This window comes from Osmerus eperlanus, chromosome 13 (genome assembly GCF_963692335.1).
Source record: "Osmerus eperlanus chromosome 13, fOsmEpe2.1, whole genome shotgun sequence".
Lineage (NCBI taxonomy): Eukaryota > Metazoa > Chordata > Actinopteri > Osmeriformes > Osmeridae > Osmerus > Osmerus eperlanus.
The window spans coordinates 9,619,394-9,642,486 of record NC_085030.1 but is presented as its reverse complement, the minus strand read 5'-3'; the positions used below and the strand labels follow the sequence as shown (position 1 = coordinate 9,642,486).

At 45.1% G+C, this 23,093-nt stretch overlaps 2 protein-coding genes across 2 annotated transcripts; one reads left to right on the top strand and one right to left on the bottom strand.

Moving 5' to 3' along the window:
• Window positions 1–866: 866 nt before the first annotated feature.
• pfdn6 (prefoldin subunit 6) lies at window positions 867–2,254 on the bottom strand. Its single transcript, XM_062477079.1, has 4 exons — window positions 2,050–2,254; window positions 1,722–1,792; window positions 1,500–1,624; window positions 867–1,196 (listed from the first exon to the last, which is right to left on the bottom strand). The coding sequence occupies exons 1-4, from the start codon at window positions 2,111–2,113 to the stop codon at window positions 1,076–1,078; spliced, it is 381 nt and encodes a 126-aa protein (XP_062333063.1). The 5' UTR covers window positions 2,114–2,254; the 3' UTR covers window positions 867–1,075.
• Window positions 2,255–2,706: 452 nt separating this feature from the next.
• slc9a6a (solute carrier family 9 member A6a) lies at window positions 2,707–13,546 on the top strand. The gene is made up of 16 exons (XM_062477047.1): window positions 2,707–3,092; window positions 3,797–3,996; window positions 4,522–4,599; window positions 4,737–4,813; window positions 4,941–5,053; window positions 5,307–5,412; window positions 6,846–6,987; window positions 7,813–7,918; window positions 8,113–8,201; window positions 8,380–8,493; window positions 8,737–8,848; window positions 9,104–9,257; window positions 9,406–9,436; window positions 9,551–9,639; window positions 9,928–10,033; window positions 10,258–13,546. The coding sequence occupies exons 1-16, from the start codon at window positions 2,807–2,809 to the stop codon at window positions 10,528–10,530; spliced, it is 2,076 nt and encodes a 691-aa protein (XP_062333031.1). The 5' UTR covers window positions 2,707–2,806; the 3' UTR covers window positions 10,531–13,546.
• Window positions 13,547–23,093: the final 9,547 nt, after the last annotated feature.

The window sequence follows — 23,093 nt, the reverse complement described above, 5'->3', positions numbered from 1 at the left end:
TCTAACAACGGTGTAGACCAGACATTTTTCTGTTTTTGGGACGGTGAGCATTTAGTCTCGGTTACTCAGTATGAATGGGTTTCATACATACATTGAATTATTGTGGATTTTTAGGAGAAAAATAAAACCCTAACCCTATTCGTTTGCATTATCTCAACTCTTACAATTTGCAACGCAGGCTTTCCACGCTCATTATTCATTTGTTTAAATCCTCTGCAGGAGGGCAATGAAGGGGGAATGGCTTATCTACACTGGATATTAATTGTGTTAGACGGTTGACAAAGCGGTGCACCGCTGTGCTCTGTCAACTTTACATTGCCATACGAATAGTGACCGGAGCTGCGGGGGTGCGTGCTTTTAGGCGGGGACACGCCCACTGCTTGTGTGCAATACCAAGACACTAGTGCAACCTGAATTAAGGAGTGGAGGTCTGAATGAGATTCTTCTGGTAAACATCTGGTCGCATGGACCGCTTGCCTGCCCCTGTAATTAAAGCCAATGTTTCGCTCCACTACAGCTCCCCACCATCAAACTACGTTCAAGAAAACCATGGGGCGTCAGACCATTCTTCAGGACCGAAGCACCTCTGCATTGAAGAAACATCTTTACACAATTAAACTCCTTATAGGCATATATGCAATGTGCCGTGTAATGCAGCCACATTACACATACACATTACTGGATCGTACTATGAGTTGTTCCTGCAAGCCTAAATTGAAGACATTGAAGACACCCACTAGAGTAATAATGATGTAATTACAAGTATAACCAACTGTTGAAATGATGAACATGTATAGGTCTACTCACTGACAAGTTGTTTCCACAAATAGGCTATTGTAATGACAAAAATGTTAATCACAAAATGAAAAAAAAAAACACTTTATTTTTAATGACAGCAACTGGAAAGCCTCACTAACACCAACAACTGCTGAATTACAATGAAAACAAAATGTGCCTTATCCAATCTCTGGTGATGCCATAGGGTGCAAGACAAGCACTTCCTTACACTGGACTTCTTTTCTGTTCTTAAGAGCATTTAAGGTGTGTATGTGTGTCCATCCGTTCTACTTATAGCTCAGACTTTCCCCACAGCCCGACCCTGGGCTCTCTGGTACTCCTGCTGCAGACTGGACAGGACCTCCCGATGCTGATCAGACTTCTTCTCCATCTCCTTCAGCAGTGTCTCATACCTTTGACTATAAACAAAAGTTCAGTGAGATGGCAACCAGGGTGGGATCTTTGTTTCATTTAGGTGCAACTTGATTGGCTCAGAATAGATTAACCGCTATGTCTTCAAAAATATTGTCAGGCACTAATTGTAATGCTCAGTGTCATAAGTGAGACCCAAACATACCCAATTATCTGAGGGAGAATTTGTAAAATCGTGGAGAAACATCAGGGGTTTTACACACAAGTCACTTGCTACAAAAACAGGCATTGTTCCCAATCCTCTTTGCAACATCAGCACAATATTACATATATGTATTTTCAAAACTTACATTTCTCCATTGATGTACTCTAGCCTCTTTGCCACCGTTGCCTTGGCTTCATCCAAGTCTTGCTTTACTAAAACTGGGCCAATTAACTTGTAAACTGTGTTCTGGTTGTCCAACATATCCAACTCCTTAAAAGTGTAAAGCACCAGTGAAGAATTAATGGATATGCAGAATAAAGTACACATGACAAATGCATCTACCCACAGAATAATATCGTGCTCTCACCTCTTTCACAATATTGTTTTCTGTCAGCTGAGCCTCCAGCTTCTGTCTGGCAGACATGCTCTTACTGACATCTGAATAGAAGGAAACGTAGATTTGGGTTAGCAACAATGCATGCTTGTGTTCTAAAACATGCAAAGGTTGTTTTGACAACCTGACAATCTCTGCATTGTTCATACAACCAGTTGGCTCATTAACATGCTAGCTATCTAGCTATCAATTACTCTGCTGAATCAGCTGGGCGTTGGTTAGTTCGCTAGCAGAATCCACAGCATGAGGACCATGCACTGGTCTGGGCAGCTTGTTAGCTAACCATCCAGTAGCTTGCTACCTTTTTGCATCTGCTGGTATTTTTCTAGCTCCGACTGTAATTTTTTCTGGATTGCCTCTGCCATGTCCACTTGGTGTTAGAAAAATTTTCCAGTAACGTAAATGTCCACAACCAAGGCAAAGTTATACAAAAATGATTTAGATTGAGCAGTTGCTAACTTATCGTGTTAGCTCAGTCTATGAAGCGTTAAATTAAATGGACGGAATTACTTCCGAGTCATCCAGCAACCCTCAAAATCTGATGAACGGTGATATCGTCTGGAACTCCTGAAGAATACATCAATACAATTTATGAGTGTCACATATATATATATTTTTTTACAACATGTCAATTTCTACTCAAGATCTGAAAGTTATAATATAATTAATTCGTGTAATCCTGCTGGTTTTATCCCCATTTTGGTCATAGTAAATCCGTTTGGAAAGAATTTAGTAACGTTTGGAATGTTTGTCGATTATTGATTAAAGTTTTTCGGGATTTTTTACATTGCTGCCTACGTTTGTTTGCACGATATATATATTTGTTTTTAATACTCGAACTACGCCACCGGAAGTGTGTTTTTTCGCCGCTCTGTATGGAAGGCCTAGTGGGCAAGTATTAAGACGCCCCGGTGTGTCAACCACGCGTAATTAACGCCGACTTTATGGAATAGCTCTGTCGCTCTCGACTAGTCTGCTGCTTTGCCACCAAGCCTGCATGAAATATTGCTGGAGAGACCACTGAACGACGGCCTACAACTTGAAGGCTGTGCGCCGACATGGGTTTTAAATTAAATGTCAGCAGTGCTCGTCGGGCATCGAGGACAATGTGGCTCCTAAGTCTAGTTTTCTTGTCTGTCTGCATATGTGTTTGCAAAGCAACAGCAGAGGACAGTGCTATGGAAAACATCGTTACTGAGAAGAAGGCTGAAGAAAGCCACAGACAAGATAGCGCAGACCTGCTGATATTTATCATGCTCCTCACCCTAACGATCTTAACCATCTGGTTATTTAAACACCGCCGATTCAGGTTTTTGCACGAAACAGGACTGGCTATGATCTACGGTGAGTGAAACTCTGTCTGGAGACTGATGATGTCATCTAATTTTTACTCGCCACACTGTTCGTCGCTTTATTCTGTGGTCAAATGTTTAAAACATTTAGCATATTCCTTTGTAAAACATTAGCTCGCTAGACCAATGGTACGACAGGAACCAGAAAGTCATTTTCCAGGAATACTGTTGTGTTGTTGTTGACCGACTGTTTTTGGAGACCTCAGATCAATGCTCAGCTGGATCCTAAATCATAGCTTCAGGCCGATGTTACATAACTCTTTGCATCAGCAATATCACACGCAAAAGACAATAATAAAACAGCTTTAACCCTCGTGCTGCCTTCGGGTCACATGACCCAAAGGTTCATAACGAACCATCGTTGTGTTTACCCAATTTTACCCAATACAAAAACAAATTAAAATAATTTTCTTTTAACCTTTGCAATGTGGGGGGTCTGAGACAGCCCAACGGTTAAAAGAAAATGCTTCACTTTGTCTTTGTATGCGGTAAATCTGTCGCAATACGACGGTGGGTCACAATGACTGATGGGTCAGAATGACCCGAAGATAACACAAGGGTTAATGCATATTGCAATGGGGAGTAATTCTGAGCCAGAAAGTGGGCTTGTCATCCACACCCATTAACCCCCCCCCCCCCACACACACACACACACACACCAATCTTTCTCTACTTTCTCTGTTTCTCTCTCACCAGGCGTGCTGGTCGGAGTGGTCCTGCGTTATGGCATCCACGTCCCCCGTGACATCAGTAACGTCACTCTCAGTTGCCACGTCAACGCCAGCCCTGCCACGCTGCTCATCAACGTCAGTGGCAAGTACTACGAGTACACCCTGAAGGGAGAGATCAACGCCAACAAGGTGGATGAAGTTCAGGACAACGAGATGCTGCGCAAGGTAGCCCTACAGCGGGACCCAATCTGTCAAACTGACGACATTACAATGGCAATGGATACAGTGTGTTAATACAGTTACTAAGTTTTGGTATAGCTGAGGGTCTCCGCATAGGATTATTGTTATGTACTAACCCTAACTGGGTGCAAAACAAATGTAATCAGTTCACCTCTGAGTCATAGTGCCATTAGTCTTTTGGAACTAAATTGCTGGTCACCTGATCAGAGTGAACAAACTTCTCTTTCATGACAATGATCATTATTGTCCTTGGTCAGCCATTAGAATGATGTTTGTAAATCATTGGTGTGGATTGGGCTGAAAGCCTACTGATCCAGACAGGGCATGCATATGCTGCTAAGTAACTCTCAACTGACTTGAATCATTGTTCCTTCAACCACATGGAAACTGGGTTTGTTGTAAACTTTTCATGCAAGTTTTTCTCTGAAATATCTGTCTCTAAAGGTATGTTTGCTTGAATCAGCTGCCGTAGGACAGCTGTGTTTATGATGTTTCTGTCTGCTGACCCAGGTGACCTTTGATCCAGAGGTGTTCTTCAACATTCTGCTGCCCCCTATCATCTTCCATGCTGGCTACAGCTTAAAACGGGTAAGAGGCTACAATTTCTAGCCCCCCCTCCCCCCCGGCCCAATGAACCAAAGATGGAACTTGCTGTGGTTATGCTGCAGTACCGATGGAAATTTGAGATAGTGATGGATATTATTTGTGATCTTTCTCTCTCTCAGAGACACTTCTTCAGGAATATGGGCTCCATCCTGGCGTATGCCTTCCTGGGCACACTAATATCTTGTTTCGTCATCGGGTAAGCATCCATGGGCTGAACACATCTCGGCCTGTGTGTGTGTGTGTGTCACTCGGCTGAGCTGTCCCGTGGGGCCTGTCGGCAGGAGGGATGGTGCAGGTGTAATGAGATATGGCCCTGTCCTCAGGTTGCTGATGTATGGCTGTGTCACGCTGATGAAGCAGGTGGGTCAGCTGGACGGGGACTTCTTCTTCACAGACTGCCTGTTCTTCGGAGCCATCGTCTCTGCCACCGACCCTGGTAGGAGCTGTGACCTTTGTAGCACACACAGTCATTTCACAGGCAAACAGGTCACCAGTAAGAGACCCAGACAGCTGTATCGGGTGGTGTAGCATCCTGTAATGGTACCGCGGGCTCGGGGAACTGCTTTCTTGCCGTGCCGAAACGGTTCCAAGCTTTAGGTGTTCTGAGAAGAAATGGCGTTTACGTTCACAAAGGGTGCACTGTGTACTACGTGCTAGTCTGAGGTCCACCGTGCCCTGTGTCCCTGCAGTGACTGTGCTGGCCATCTTCAACGAGCTGCACGTTGATGTGGATCTGTATGCCCTGCTGTTTGGGGAGAGCGTTCTCAATGACGCAGTGGCCGTGGTGCTGTCCTCGTGAGTCCTCAGCCTCACCCGTCTGTCTGTCTGTCTGTCTGTCCGTCTGTCTTCTGAACACTCATTGTAAAGCCTTGTTGTCCATAGTGTGGTGTTTGTAATATGCAGCGAGACACATAAACACACACAAACAATATTAGTCTTTGGTATTGACTGTGTGATGATGTATTACTAAACAATGACTTTTCCATTAACAGTGTGATATGGAATGTGTGAGACCCCTAACAGTTCGTCTCTCCTCCCTCTGGAACTCTGTGATTGTTTTCAGAATAATATTTTATTACGGTCGTCACAGTGCATGGGGACAACACCCCACTGGAAGAACCAATCAGTCTGTAGAGGTCGTGGTGGAGGCTTGGGACACGCCCATAAACGGGTGTGATAGCTCAGATTGGACATTTTGCGGTGGCTTGAGTTGATACAGCAAATGACCAGACACCTTACCCTATAAACATCAAAGAAGATCCATTTGAAGAGTCAAACTCTCGCAGTATGTCTATAGGCAGTCTAATATGTCTCCAATATGATCCCACTGAAAAGCCAAATGGGTTTCTAAAGGTGCACCAACAGTCTGACATGGTGCTACCGGGGATGGTGGAGGTCTGGTGATTTGTTGTTCGTGTGATAGGAGTGGGTGTGTGTGTGCGTGCGGGGGGAGGGGTCTCTGTCCCCAGCTAGCATGATCCTCTCTTGCTGCCCGTGACTCCCAGCTCCAGTTCTCTCTAGTTCAGCTTCAGTCTCTGCTTCTACTCCCAGCCTTGAGGCCAAGCGCCCCAACCTTGTAATCTCCTTTACAAGAGGGAGGCTGTTAGAAAAAATATCCACAAGCTTAATGTCACACATTAGTTCTCTTATTTTACACATGGAGACCTACAAGGCTTTCGTTCCCAGCCATTTTGATATATTGAGCTCGAATCAGGCATAGGGATTCCTTACTTTTCTAACTTTACGGATTCAAAGCGTTAGCTGGTCATGCATGTTTGGTTTCTCAATTCCCATACATGTTATTGTCATTAATCAGCGGCCCCCGTTCTAGTGAAAGGAAATTACCATACTCCCCCATGCAAGGGCTGAGAAGGTCTAGTCTAGACTATACACCCTTCTGTTTATGTAATCCATGTGCATGGTAACTAATAACACTCACATATTCCACATTCAAATATTAGACAAATGGTAAAGTAACATATCAGGTATTTCCATATTTTTTGTCAGTTGGGAGAGACAACCCCACCAGTAGTTATTTCCCTAATGGAGCCACCTGCACTTGAATCATATATTTCTGATGTGAATATACTCAGACACATCATCTATGTGAGCAGCTATGTGTTTTCATCATGTGTTGCCAGCCTGATTGAATTGCCCTGCTAATACAGTGCCAATGCATTGTCATATAAATTGACCATTTATGTTGTGTGTGTGTGTGTGTGTCCCAGGTCCATCGTAGCGTACCAGCCTCAGGGGGACAACAGCCACACCTTCGAGGTCACGGCTGTGCTCAAGTCCTTCGGCGTCTTCCTGGGGGTGTTCAGCGGATCCTTCGCTCTGGGCGTGGCCACAGGCATCGTCACCGCCCTCATATCCTTCCTCGAGTGTCACAATGTTTTGTTTCCATTTCTGGAAACAGGAATATCTCACCAGCTAGTGCAGTCAGCATGTTCACGTTGAGCTTTAGTCTCTTAGTACGGTTAGAGAATCGGGCTAGTAATTTCAAGGTTGCCAGTTCGATTCCTGGCCGTGTCAATTGACGTTGTGTCCTTGGGCAAGGCACTTCACCCTACTTGCCTCGGGGGGAATGTCCCTGTACTTACTGTAAGTCGCTCTGGATAAGAGCGTCTGCTAAATGACTAAATGTAAATGTAGTACCTTTAAGGAAGTCCACTGTCTTAGCAGGTAGGGTCCAGGAAGGAGGGTGTGGTAGAGCACTGTCTTAGCAGGTAGGGTCCAGGAAGGAGGGTGTGGTAGAGCACTGTCTTAGCAGGTAGGGTCCAGGAAGGAGGGTGTGGTAGAGCACTGTCTTAGCAGGTAGGGTCCAGGAAGGAGGGTGTGGTAGAGCACTGTCTTAGCAGGTAGGGTCCAGGAAGGAGGGTGTGGTAGAGCACTGTCTTAGCAGGTAGGGTCCAGGAAGGAGGGTGTGGTAGAGCACTGTCTTAGCAGGTAGGGTCCAGGAAGGAGGGTGTGGTAGAGCACTGTCTTAGCAGGTAGGGTCCAGGAAGGAGGGTGTGGTAGAGCACTGTCTTAGCAGGTAGGGTCCAGGAAGGAGGGTGTGGTAGAGCACTGTCTTAGCAGGTAGGGTCCAGGAAGGAGGGTGTGGTAGAGCACTGTCTTAGCAGGTAGGGTCCAGGAAGGAGGGTGTGGTAGAGGTGGTTGACGTCCTGTGTTGTTCTTAACCGCGCTCCTCACGTCACCAAGTTCACCAAGCTGAGGGACTTCCAGCTGCTGGAGACGGCCCTCTTCTTCCTCATGTCCTGGAGCACCTTCCTACTGGCAGAGGCCTGCGGCTTCACAGGTGCAGTCCTCATTAACACACACACACCAACGCACACACATTGTGTTTAGGCTCGAGCACACTCGTAACACACAGACACATACTGTATCCAGACGCGCACACGCACAGATCCGGACACACATACACAGCTAAATTCATGTGCAGCTTGTCGGACCTGAATCACCATGTGTGTGTGTGTGTCTTCCTGTGTCCAGGTGTGGTGGCCGTGCTGTTCTGTGGTATCACTCAGGCCCACTACACCTTCAACAACCTGTCTCCTGAGTCCCAGGACAGAACCAAACAGGTCAGACCACAAACATCTGCCAAAAAAGCTTTTTAATGTATTTTATTAATATATATTTTATTTATTTATTATTATTCAATGCATATTAGTGGACCTGAAACCAACCATCTAACTACTATTTCCATGAAGTTGTTAAGGGGAATTTAATCAGTACACTTGTTGCTTTTGTGCCTGGTAGTTGTTTGAACTGCTGAACTTCCTGGCGGAGAACTTCATCTTCTCCTACATGGGCCTGGCGCTCTTCACCTTCCAGAACCACGTCTTCAACCCCACCTTCATCGTGGGGGCCTTTGTATCCTATCAGAAGTTGTGGGGTAAATTGAGGGGTTTCTAGATGTTTGGTCTACCCAGGACTGTGGTGTATAATAATTTCCAAGCCAACTTGTATTTGTATTTGATCCAATCAAAACACTTTTGCTACAGACTGTATGTAAAGTTAAAAAGTATGTCTGAGTATTAATTATGGTAGGTTACAAGAGGTTGTTTTAGGACCCATCTCTGTCAGGCCCCTTTTCTTGACCTGTTCCCCCTCCAGCTGGCTGTGTTCCTGGGCAGGGCCGCCAACATCTACCCCCTCTCCTTCCTCCTCAATCTGGGGAGACGCAACAAGATCAGATCCAACTTCCAGCACATGATGATGTTTGCTGGTACGATGGGTTACCACAGACATTCCTTCGTTAACCACACATTCCTCTGTGGATGATTCTCATTGTTAAGCTTTTTGTTTTGTTCTTGTAAGTGGTTTACCCTCCCATCTTCTTTGAGGCCTGGGGTTTACTGTGTGACTGAACATCCATGCTATCTATCTTGACTGTACCATGGATGAGACACACCGATGCACACATCGATGTAGTGAACTGTGCAACACGCACTCGTCTGACCGTAACGTCCGTCCTGTGCAGGGTTGCGTGGGGCGATGACCTTCGCCCTGTCTATTCGAGACACGGCCACATATGCCAGGCAGATGATGTTCAGCACCACCCTGCTGGTGGTGTTCTTCACTGTGTGGGTCTGCGGGGGGGGCACCACCCAGATGCTCTCCTGCCAGCGCATACGGTACGCTGGGGGGCCACGGCCAGGGGTCGGAGGGGGCAGAAGAGATGTGTTCAGGAGATCTGATGCCTTTTAGATCCGAGTATGTTCTTATGTAAATGTATGTTTATTCTAATCAAAGTTTTTGTATTCCTTTTCCCTGTCTTTACAGTGTGGGAGTGGACTCGGACCAAGATAATTCTGTAAGTTTTGCAACATGTTTGTTATGAGTTCTGTATAATGATAGATCCAGCTGTGTTGTAATTGAAGCTGTGAGTGTGTGTTCATGTGTGTGTGTGTGTGTGTTTGTATGTCAGCAGATGAGCCTTTCAGAGGGTTCAGAAAGAAGAAGCACCAAGCATGAGAGCGCCTGGCTCTTCAGGATCTGGTACAACTTTGACCACAAGTATCCTTATAGTGTACTGACCAGCACTTAACAGCAAGAGTGCAATTTACCCAAAAGTTCCCCACTGCAGATATAAAATGTTTTTCATATGTATGAGTCATATAGTGTGTATGTATGTGTAAACATATGTATTACTGATAGTCAAACAAATCAAACACTTGTGCTGCACTAACATACACAACATGTTGTGTATGTTAGTGACTAAATGTAAAAATGACTAAATGTTGTACGACTCTACGAACCTCTAAACTTGTGAGCCGGTGAGTCCTTGACTCCAGCCCTCTGCAGCTACCTGAAGCCCATCCTGACCCACAGTGGCCCCCCCCTGACCACCACCCTGCCTGCCTGCTGTGGGCCCCTGGCCCGCTGTCTCACCAGCCCACAGGCCTACGAGGTCAGTTCCGTATGAGACTGATGGCCTGCAGGCTCCTCCTATGACTTCATTGTACCATGCATACATATAGGAGATGATGACGTACTGACACTTACACAGCACTGATTATTGAGTTTGAGGAACTGCTCAAGGTGTTTTTACGGGTGGGGAGAGAGGGAGAGTTATAACTCGCTACTTGTTTTGGACCTGAGTGGGATATCTCACGTCATCCCTCTCCTCCCCAGAACGAGGGCCAGCTCAAGGACGATGACTCGGACCTCATCCTGACGGACGGCGACATCAACCTGACCTACGGTGACATCACAGTGAGCACGGACGGCAGCGGCGTCCACACCAGCGGCGGCCCGGCGGGCATGACGGCGGCCATGACCTCGGAGGAGCTGGACCGGGAGCTGACGTGTGGGGATCACGAGCTGGTGATGCGGGGCACGCGCCTCGTCCTGCCCATGGACGACTCAGAACCCCCCTTTACAGACCCCCACCGCCTGCACATGTGAGGCTGTTCCACAGCCCCGACCACTCCACTCCTTACACACCCACTGACAAGACAGAGAAAAAGACGGGTTCAATCTCTCTCTCTCTCTCTTTATCGCCATCTTTTTCCGTACCGTTGCCTCATCTTTCTTTAACTCTTTTCTCGCTCGTTCCTTTCCACTGTGTCTCCTCGTTCCTGAAGTGGCTAATCACTGTCTCTACCTCATCTCTGTCGGCTTGGTTTCAGCTGCCGCATCAGGCATCACTGTCATATACACTGTTATTTATGTGTTTTTGCATTCCAGTTGACAGTGAATGTGTCTGTTTGGCTTATGACAATACCACAAGGCAATCACCATATAAGAGAAGGTCTATCAGCATGCATTAGTCTACGAATTGAAATCACAGTACAGCAGTTAGCCTAGACAAACCTATTTGTCTCTGTATATCACAGTGTAGTATAAAGTTAACAAATGCATGCTAAATTGTGACTATTTTTTAATCTGTCTGCGGGTGGCTAAAAGTTTTTTTTGGAGTGTGTAGCTTTGTGGTTGGGTGTGACCCTGAATGTTGCTGCCTTCTCAGATGTGACAGTGTGAACAGATATTTGTCGACCTTGGTGTTCCGCGTTGCTGTGAATTCGGTTACAATCAAGTGCCTATCTTATTTTTTTTGATAAAGTACACTCCATCGTCCACCAGGTGGCGACCGTGTGAGTTTGAACTATTTTGTCTGTAGTAAATAGAATCGTAACAATGTATTGCCACTAGGCCCATTTGACTCGGCACAAGTCTTGGATCTCTACCAGTGACCTCTGACTGTGACCTTGGAGAGGGTTTTACACCTTATTATATAGCCGATGGGACTCAGAGTAGACAGAAAGGGCTGTTCTGAACAAGAGGTCGGCGATGAAAGCTAGTGCCATTTTTTCCTGCATTGATCTTTTGTGAAATTCAAATGCAGTCCACCTCTATTTTGTATCCTTTTTGCAACATTAACATGAAGCACTTTTGCTACATATTCATGTAACTTGTCACCATCTTTACATAAAAAAAACCCGAAGGCTCAAAGTTTTATTGACTCTAATGTCAGTTTGAAATGTTTTTAGAGACTAATATTGACATGATCTTAATCCCTTTCTGTGGGTCAGGATCAATTAGTGTTGTTAATTTTGTGGATTGGTCTAAGTATCTCCACCCCAATATACAGAAGATGTGCTGCCTCGTAAATATGATAAGAAGACAGACAGGTATATTAGATTTGTGTACAGTATGGTCCTTGGTACTGTGTTGTGAAGGGAAGGGATCGCTAATCAAAGTTTGGACATTTGATACTGAGATATTATAAAAGGATATGTGGGAAAATCCTTTTGGAGTTCATTTATATGATTGTCGAACAAGTGCTTTGTTCTATATGCTAAAAATCATTCCAGTGACGTAGTCATGTTCCTGATGAGGATGTGGAGAGATTAGGGACCTGAAGATGACAGCCGGTTGCACACAATGAAAGTCTATCCCTGCTTGTCTTAAACTTATAGTGTACAAAAACCATGTTGTAGTGCTAACCTAGTGTATCCTGTGTACCATGCTCTTGTGTAGTATGTGGGCCAGGCATGCTGGAGGTAGGGGGCGCTAGTGAGCAAAGGCTGTGCTGCCGTCCTGCTGCCCTGTGGCTGGTCCGGGATCAGCGGCAGCTGTTGATGAACTGTGACAGGAAGTGTTGACAGTACGCTACCCTGGCAACGCAGTGTTGATGTGGACGGATGCAGGCCGCACGCCAGACAACACGAGAACAGAGAGAGGGTGAGTGGTAGGCAGGTGTGTGTGTGTGTGTGATGGAGGAGGGTACAGGAGCAGGGGTGACAGCAGAGTAGCAGACATGCCCTGGCCGTCCACAGTTTAATCTCCTGCCGTGCAGGAAGTCATTATTGAGCATGTTCTCCATATTTATCAGGCATGCCCCTAGACACGACTATGTGCATGACATTTTCTTTTTTTTCTCGACACCATTTAAAGTTTTGTTTAAGTAGAAGGGAAATTGAGAGAATAAAATCAAGGATAAAAAACTAAAAACATTTGCACTGGTGTATTGAGAATGGTTTGTTTGATTTAGCTTTTGATTGTCTTGCAAGTTTTTATTAGCTTCTTTTGAATGGTCACGTGCTTGAAGAACAAAGAACATTTAGAGGGAATTCTGATCAGTCCAGTGAAGTATGGGTTTCTGGAGCATTTTTAGTTATTGATCTGCTGTCGTTTCCTTCCGGGTGTGGTGGCTTCATCTTCTGAGGTGATCGGACATATGGAAGAACACCCCTTGATCAGCAGTGAAACTCTTAATTTTGCTGTTTGTATTTGCAAAAATTTTTTGTGTTTGTGCAGGTCATTCTGATGTTACTGATGGTATGTTTGATACCAAAAGAAGCCCATGTTTCCATACTAGTTCCATGGCATAGACGAAGCATGATCCGCCTAATTCATTTTCCATACCTTTGATCTAATACCCGGTCTTGCAACTAAAACCAGTTGAGTTACTATTATTCTATGACTGACACAGCAAAAGACCTATATACATACACACGTGTGTGTATGAAGCCTGTACTGTTCTGACAGTATATGTCCAATTTCTGTATTTTTGAATGTTAACTTGTAATTGGCTTAATCATTGGACTCTAATCTGAAGTATCTGACCAAAGGAGCTTCTTGTGCTCTGTTTCAGACTGTGTTCTGTGTTTATAATGACTAATAGCTGTGTTTGTGTGTGTGTGTGTGTGTGTGTGTGTGTGTGTGTGTGTGATTGTGTGCACGCGTGTGTTTGTTTGCGTGTGCATGTGTGCCTGCATGCGAGTGAGTATGTGTGGTGGCTTTTGCCTGCGAGCGTGTGTTTGTGTTTGTGTGTGTGTGTGTGGGTGTGTGTGTGTGTGTCTTTGACACTGTGCTGCCTCTGTGTTGCAGGTACTGACTGTTTACATCTGTGTAAATATCCTCACCTGTTCATGTGCGTGCAATGTTCAATAAACAGAAGCCTGTGCTTTTGATTAAACCCTATGCTGTATCTCCTTATTCCCCTCCTTATCCTACCCCTGCATCCTAAAACCTGTGTGGGGTGCAGAAATGAGCATGTTCTGTGTTCAAGAATGTAGCTAATCATCTCCAGAGACTCTCCACGGTCCTTCCCTGTAGGTTTGGCCTGGAATGAGACAGGAAACACTCCTATGTCATTCCAGTCATTCATCCACCAGCTCTGGGCTCTATTCCTGGTGCTGGACCACATTCCCTGTGGGTGGACAGCTCTTCAAAACTCCACTCTTCAACTCTCCTCTCCACATCCCTTCTTGGAGATATTTCCATCTTTTCCTCCAGCACACAGGCCAAGGAGGGATTTCAGCTTTCTCCGGAAGGTTCCTCTGAACCTTGTATTGAGTGGATACATCTCCTTCATCTTGCGAGGGAGTGTGAGTGCTATGGATGGGACGGTGCTTTCTCTGCATCGGAGTGTGAGAAGTGCTTTTGTCCCTCCAACACATTTCCTTGGAGCAGATAGGAGATACTGCTGTCCTAATATGGGCACGACTCTCCTGAAGAATGCCTGTTTTGTGAAGGTGCAGTTCCTGAGTGGTAATATCATCTTTAAAGGTGGACCATCTTCCTCTTTCTCCCTGCTCCGTTCTACTCTCACTCTCTGTCTCATTCCTCCTCTCACAACTTTAGCATTTGGCAGAGGCCCCTTTGCATTTGACTTGAAGTGGAGTTTCTGTGTGTGGTGTAGCATTTGCAGTGACTTAACAACCTCTCAGCACCTTTTCCACATCTCACCTCCCAAGGGGGATGGCACAACAACCCTCTTTAAGCTAGATTTGTGGAGTTACTTGCCAGGGACAAGGGGAAGAGCTGCTGTTGACCCTTAGTGATCTATTCTCTTTTCATTGTTCCTCACTAGAACACCCATTCATTGTTAGTCTTAGAATTCAGCAATAAATGACTTGAGGCCAGATAATTGTCTCCTCATTGTCAACAAAGGTGCTTTACCCCTGAAGCATGAGTCATGGTTGGCTATGCCAATTGAGCAGTATGTGTTTACAGTAATTCACCGTGTTACGCAGGAATTGTTTATAACAAATTTCGATGGTAATCTTCTGTGAGGCAGAGGAGAGAATTCATGCCATAATGGACCACATGTTTGTTTCAGCTGACGCCTCTCTCTTTCTCTCCCACTCTGTCCCCCTCTCTCCCACTCTCTCTGTTAGATGACAGGAACCAGATCTCTGTGCTCTCCCTCCTCCGCCTGTGGCAGAGTGGAGCACCAGTTCTGTATTAATACACATATTTCTACCCTGATGTTGGAGAGACTCAGACACCTATAAAACATTACAGACACGACCAGTTCTGAGTTCTCTGAACGCAAACAAAAATGTCTGCTTTTCCACTTGACTGGGTGAAGGGGTCAACCACCACCTGTGACCCCTAAACCTCCAGAGAGTGAGATTTGTATGATTTAGATAGATTTGGGATTCTTGAATAGTGTTGTGGAATGTTGTAGAGAAACATGTAGCTGGCATTAAACTCATGATTTGTTAGTGGTGATGGGAGACTTCACCAATCTGCCTACCTTGCCAATGAAAGTGTATACTCTATAAAACGAGGTATTTATATTGAGTCTGTGTCATTTTGGACTGCCACCATAACTATTTTAAAGGGGGGATAGTTACAGTCAGACAGGCTCAGTTCTCTGCCATACCTCCTAGGGGCCCTTGAGACAGCTAATCCTTCAGAAGCTAAAACATCCCTGCTTGGACCCACTCAAACACAATAACAGGATTTATAAAGTCATGGAAATCCTTGCATGGTCGATACCATTAAGAATCGATGCATTCCACTGAAAACATTGTTGACATGAGAGAGCAGAGTATAGCGACTGCATCATGTTGTATTCTAAAATACGGTTGGTAAATTGGGTTTCTGCCACATCGGTATCTTTACCATGGCTATTCTTTTTCAGTTGTTTACGCTTGAAGAAAAGTTTCTGATGTATTTACTTTAGGCTCAGAGTGACTCATCTTGCTGTAAGCTTTCTTTGTAGAAGATGTGCATTACCAAAGAAGGAGATGAAGGAACACCAACATGGAAACCTAAGATGATACAATAAAGCATGTACACTCAGTCTGTGAAACGGTTCCCTTATTTTTCATGAGCTGGATAGTTAAATAAACAATCTTCTGAAGTATGACAAAGAAAATACAAATAATCTAAAGAAGATGTGCATATCATATAAAAGCTTGAACGTTTTCTCTTTGTTATGCATGACTGCAACGTTACTAAAAACGTATAGCGTTTTGCCTATTTCTTCCATTACCAGTGTATAGCCAACGAGAACTTTATAGCGACAGCTTGTAAATTCCTGGATGAGGTCATTGTTGATATTCGTAGAGGTTTGGATCATATCCTGAAGGTTTTTTTCGCTGCTCCCTCTTGCATTTAAAGACCGTCAGCGCCGCAGCCACTCAGCCAAAACAGTTTGACGCACAAGTGCTGAGAGAAAGGAGCGCATCTTCAAGCTCGTGGAAAGGTGAGTCTATACCTATCTGCAATTTCCATTGAAACATAAATAATCCACCACCGTCTCAACTTTAGCTAAACTTTTTTTTATGTGGCCATTAAGTTGTCAAGTTTGCGTGGACAAAACAAAGATCGTTAAATAGTATCTCTAAACACTCTTAGAAACTAAAGACGCATGTTCGGTTAGACGTTTTAGACATGAACAAATTATATGAATATATTGCGCTCAAAGTTGTTGGCAAGTGGACAGATGTCAATGGAATTGTTATTGACTTTGGTGAGTGACTTCCTAAACCGTCACATGTTTGGTCCCTTTACTTATTTTCTTTTTTCGTCTCGGAATTGTTTCTATCCACTTGTAAAATAAAATGAAACATTCTTGGTCATGAAACATGACCTTTAATCGAAACGAAAAGGACACAAAAACAACAAACACAAAGGCTAGCCCTTACCACTGGTCTGGACCGCTTCCAGACCCCATGAATGATGTCACCTCTTCTCTGCAGATTTTTGACACCTGGGGAGTGCCCTAACGGCAGTCTGGGACTCCTTCTCAATGGCCCAATGACATCACCATTTTAAGGAATATTAAGTGGTAAACCTTTAACCACTTTAGTATGTGGTCTGGTTTCAGTGCCCACTTTTCATTGTAACTTTTTTGTTGCTTATTTTTTCATCCATCCAGTTCAAATTAGAAACCAAAATGTATTGCTTTGTGTTCTTCTGTGTCCTTGTCACTGTCCTGTGTTGTAAGATAAGCTTGGTGGGCATGGTTACTGCAGGGGCCTGTTCCCTGTGTTGTCCCATGTACAGGTACAGTCAGCCAGTTAGCCTTTGATCCCAGTCCAATGTTTATCCTAGGGAATTAAAGTCACACCTTTTCTGCCTAGAAGCCTTCTTCTTCAATGTTTGTACATTGGAACAAGTATGTGCCTTAGTGCTCTTACAGTTGTGCCCTACTGTACATCCTTGCTCTGTGCGTGTGTGTTTATGTCAATGAGAATAGCACATGGAACCATAAAGTCATTAGCTCTCCAACTCCCTGCTGTGCAGATCCTAATTAGGCAATGTGCAGTGGCTGTCAGTGTGTGTGGCTTAGACAGAGTGAGCTGCCATTACATTCTGTTCTGCAGAGATAAAGACTGTCCTCCAAAACGTTGTCCTCACAAGCTTTGTTATTGTCAGAGAGAGAAAGAGCCATAATATGTCACACGTTTATTTGCGTTGGTGTGTCTGTTTGGAGTGGAGGCTGGGGGATTGGGGTTCACAGTAAGAGCTCTTATTGCCTTCATTCCTATTTTCTAGAGACGTAATGTGTAACTGCTATACAAACAGTACCAGACTCCTCACATCGGTGACTGGGAGTTGGCTGGACGTTTCTTATGCAATCTGACACAGTCATCCACTGGACGGTAGGGAGGGGTTGAGGTAGAGGTCAAACAGAGACTCACCCCTTCAGGAGGGAGTAAAGGAGAGAAGAGAAATAGAGAGGGAAGGTGTTTTACAAGCCTTTAATCCACTGACTGCCCCTTTAACCTTAACTGGCATCAGACAGTCTCAGTCAAGCAGACGTGCAGTGTTTGATTTTTGTGTCGATAGAAGAGTGAGTCATGTGAGAGTTCTGGTAGCTGAAGTGTTACCTGGCCCCCGTCTTTATCTGTGATTGTCTGTGTGTGATTCACAGTTGGTGCTTTATGAAATGGTAGAAAGGGTTTTGTGGGGGAAAACAAACACACATGGGTGATAGGCATGTCTGTGTGTGTGTGTGTCCAGAGACAGTAACCTTTGTGTACCCGTTGGAGTTATGTGTGGCTTGGCTGATGTTGATTCAATATCCGTATCACGTCCTGTAACTAAGGAAGTTACCGCCGTGTAGTCACCGTACTAACCGCCAGGCTGAACTCTGAGCGTCTCTTTCGAAACCACACGTATCTGGCCACAGTCAACCTCACAACTCCACCCTCACTTCCTTTGTTGCTAGGTGACCTAATGTTGATAGAATCCTGCAGCCCCTGTCACTGCCTGTGTGTGTGAGGGTTTGTGTGTAGAGATTAGGTGGGTCTATTGCTGGCCTGTCCACTGACCAGGAGAACAGGGGGACTGAGTCACAGCAGAACCTTTAAAGAGAGGAGTCAGGTGGCTGAGCGGATAGGGAATCGGGCCAGTAATCCGAAGGTTGCCAGTTCGATTCCTGGTCATGCCAACTGACGTTGTGTCCTTGGGCAAGGCACTTCACCCTACTTGCCTCGGGGGAATGTCCCTGTACTTACTGTAAGTCGCTCTGGATAAGAGCGTCTGCTAAATGACTAAATGTAAATGTAAAGAAATGAATCCACAGATAGACTGGCCTTTTGTTTCTGTCTGGGATAGTCTAGCCATCTGCAAACTCATAAGGTACTGACTAACTGGCTGGAGATATGAATGCAAAAACATTCAAAAGAAGGGTTTATGAATCTATTGTAAAGTCTAACTGATCAATTTCAGTTAATAGTACAGCCATATAAAACCAGACTAAAACAGGAACCCAGAATGAAAGTCTGTCTAGTTCAGATCAGTTGGTGTTGTGGTCAAAAGTGCTGCAGTGCACAATGTAGACACAGGAGGAGGCTTGTTCTGGCTCTAACGACCCTAGAGACCTTCCATCAGTCTGTTCAGGAAGTAGATACCCTCCAGACTTCCTGGTTTTCTAAAGCTATCCCATGTGCACGCACACACTCACACACTGTCTACCCTGGCTTTCTCACAGTCTTTAGAGAGGTAGATATTTTGGAAACCTCTTATTTTTGCAGGACGCCAAGCTCATACATAGAGAACCATGGCTTATACTGCGCACTATATCAATGTGGTTTCTGAGTTTACGGAAGTTTAACATGAACCACATACACAGACTAAGTTTAGTTATATGTCTGGTGAAGTCGTCTTTATGAGATGTTCTCTCATGATATCATAATAACACACCCGAGCTGTGGTCATATTTTGTTTTCATCTCAAAGTAAGCAGAAGACCACACCCAAGAGAATGAGGGATAAAGAGAGAGAAGGAGAGAGACGTAGAGAGATGGAGAGAGAAGGAGAGAGAAAACAAGAGCAAGAGTAGTATTTAACACATTGGTATATCTCAATGATTTGGTAGATTGCTTTAGTCCTGAGGAAAAAGGCATTTCAACACTTTTTTCTTAGCTTAACTCTCTCTCAATTTTTTGCTTTTACTTGGAAAGGTGTCAGTCTGGGTTGCTGTGATGTTCCAGGCTCTGCCAGGGTGGGTGGCCGTGGATATTTCTGTCCCTCGTAAAGGCAGGGCCTTAGGGACAGACAGGCTGGGGGGCAGGCGCTGGGTTCTAACCCTATTGTCTGCCTAGAGAACGCACACTGCCCGCAAATTAGCCTGTCTGATCGCCGTCAAACGCCCCCCACACAAAACACACGCTCATAGAAACACACATACACACCTGTACTTCTGTTGTCACAACTGCATAAACAGACATTCTATATTGATGGTCGTGGTATTCCTGCGGCTGTCAGTCTTTGGAACCATTTGACCTCCAGGACTAGGGTACCATGAGTGGCCTATAACAGCTGATGAATGACACAAAGCCTGGACAGCTTTAATCAACACAACAGCTGCCAGAGCCAGGAAGAGATGGGCGGCTGGAGGGGAGGGGACAGGGTAGAGTCTGAGAGACGCTGTATTGGGGGATGAAATGAAGAGAAATTAGAGTGAGTACATTAAACAGCGGAGACAGAAAATGACTTGGGGGGGTGTAAGTGGTGTCTTTGTCTGTGGCGCCGGCCTGATTATTAATGTTTCTATGTGGGTTTGCTAATTGAGGAACAGATTAAACATGTGGAAAAGCAGAACTAACACAGCTTTCAGTTTGTAATTGGCTGGATCCAATCTGCTATTGCAGTTTTTATTCAGGACAAACTCTCAAAAATATGCATAAACACTCACATTCACATGCATTCATCTGTGTTCACGTCTTTGACCTGTTACATCAGGAGTGTGTCTTCGTTTTTCTGCTTTACAAGATGTGACAGAGTCATCAACCATTGAAAACAATAGACAACATAACTATTTACTTGGGTCAGTGACTTTATATTGCCTCTTAATCATCTCATTGGGTTCCTGGCCCAGTAAATGTTCTAGAAATCACCACCCCAGTTCCCATCATTACTAAGTTTTCTTCGGCACCACTCTCTTTCTCTGTCGTAAAATCTTTCTCTCCTCAGTCTGTCTGTCTCTCCTCCCTCTCTCCCTCTATTTAACCCTTTTATAGCTTTACCTCTTTTTATCATCTGTATTGTACGTCCGCTCCAGGCTTCAGACCGGATGGTAGGAGCGTTGACTGTGCAGTGTGTAGCCCAGGAAGCCCCTCATGCTGTGCTCTGCACCCGGATCAGAGCTCCATAACCACCCCACTCCTTTCAAGGAAATAGCTTCTCAGGGCCGCTGGGTCATGAGGGAGAGGAATTCAACATTGAAAAATGAAGTAAATGTTCTTCTCTTGTGTGTGAGAGCGGATGAGCCTCGGCTGGCACCTCTCAGATGCATAGTTTTCAGAAGACATCATTATTTTATGTAAATACAGACACACGAGCATGCGCATGGCTGCACATGCACACACACAAACATATTCACAGCGTCTTGAGTAGACCAACAACAAGTTTGTGTGATGATGCAAACCATACACAAACCGAGGTGTACCCAAGACCTGATTCACATACTGTTTACATGACGCTCCCCTGCCACTCTAGTAGTATCCATTCTCTGCTGCATGACTCCTCCCTTGATACTTTGTGTTAATTAGTCTGTGTGGACCTCAACACTGCCTCGACACTAACAGAACATGACGTTGGGCCAGTGGGCTTATCTTTAGTCCTCAGGGGTCCTCATTGTAGATCCCTCAAACCCCTTGTAGTACCTCTGATGTCATCGCCATGGAATCAGATCTCTCTTACTATCCTCGCCTAGGTCTGTCACTGACCCCAGTACACCCTATTCTGTAGAGGCATGATACCCTTACATGGAGAGGATGGTTCATGGTTGGATTTGGGGGTGGGGTGGGGTTGGATGGGCTGGGCTGGGGGGTAGAGGATGGGTGTGGGCAGGGCACGGGTCAGAGGAGGGTATATAGCCCCATACCTTGGTGGGGGGGGGTGTTCCTCTCTCTGGGTCTTCTGTGGATACTACTCTCTCCTTGTTAGTTGGGCTCTGTCTTTCTCTTTTCATCTCTCTTTCTATCTTAGTCTCTCTCCATCTCCCGGACTTCACCATGACCTACAGACACTCAGGTAAAGAAGGAGACTGGGGGAGGTGTGGAGGGATGCTGAAATGGTTCTTCCGGGGATAACACTTGGTTAACACAGGATAGCTAAGCTACAGTATAGTTTTCACATTGGAGCTGGAGAAGTTTTACTAACATCAGTGAGGCTTAAATTGAATGAGTTAAGGTCCTCTGGCAGTTTGTGCTATGTCAAGGATAGGCTTGGTGAATGCACTTTTGTGGTATTGATGCAGTTTTAAGAGATAGCATTTGGTTATATAGCTTTTAATCATCACTGAACAACAAGGATTAATTCCATGGTAATTGAATGAGCTCTCTACAGGCATATTATATTCGACAGTGAGCAAGCTGTTCAACAGTGTGTTTGGTTTGATTGTTCTATAATATCCTGGAGGTCACAGATGGCCCTTAGACCAGAGCTGTTGATGTTATTGACTCACACAACCCCCCTGTGTTGAGTGGTTCAGCTTTGATGAACCGTAAGAGCATCCATCTACACCAGTGTGTGGCTATCTCTGGCACCATTCTGACTCACCACCCAGCCTTCTCTCACTCTGACCTTTCACTGTGAAGTGCAGTGTTCTCCCCCCAGAGACCCAAGTGGTAAACTCCAACCCCTCCTGAACTTACTGTTGGTGCATACCATGGCTGTTTCTGTGGGGGCAGCTGTTTTATAATCCCCTTCTGAAAGGCTTAGTGCTTAATCACTGGACATTTATACGCTGACAATGGTTCCAGTGGCTCTGACCTCAAAATCTTCACCAGACCAAGAGTCTACATGTTCTCCTGTGAGCTCAAGTACTCAGTATGGAATTTGGATCACTTGGATCGTTTATCTGGCTTTTCTCCATTGTGTTAAAATAACATGACACTGACCTCCTGACTAGACCATTGGCCTGCTCCTGCCAGTTGGATTCAAATCAACTAATCCTGTTTGGTCTGTATCATTGCTGATGAGGGGGGGGGGGGGGGGGGTGGGGGGGGGGTCATCCTTCTGGTCCAGCTGCAGATAGGCTTCTTTCAGTCATGTGGTCCATCCATCCATCTCCACCAGCCCCCGCAGCTCGGACCACATACCTCAGAGCCTGAGGCTTCTCCTCAACACACGCACACAGACACACTTACACACATCATTTACAGGGCTGCAAAACATTCTCATAAATATTTGCTGTGTTTCTATGGTTACCAGAATATAATGTCATTTTGTCAAGGCCCTCCATCACTCTTGTGGTTCAAACAAGATTAGAAAGTAGATATTACAATCATTTAACATAAATGTCAAAGAAATTACAGTTCAAATTGAATTATAGCCTTGCTTGTGTGTACTGTTGACTATCCTTTTGACATACCGTCTTGCAGAATTGCCTGACTAGCCTTAAATCAGAGTTCAGGTAACATCTTTACTGAAAGGTCAATCAAGGCAAGAAGCCACATACTCACACACACTCTCTCTCGCACCCACACACACCCTTACTAAACATTCGAAAAAGCTACTAGAGCCTGTACTGTGGTGGTGCCTGTGAATGTTCCCTGCTGCCTGTTGGGATGGGAATGCCGGAATGTTGATGAGAGGATCGAAGGGACTACTCTGTTTACAAAAACAACCAATGATATCTCGCTAGCTAGACGAGAGACAAAAGGTTTGAGAGAGAGAAAGGGAGGGGGAGAGAGAGATGGAATGGAGGGAGTGGGGGAGCCAGGCTTTCTAAAAATAAGATGAAAAACTTTCCAGCAAAGCCTGATAAAGCAG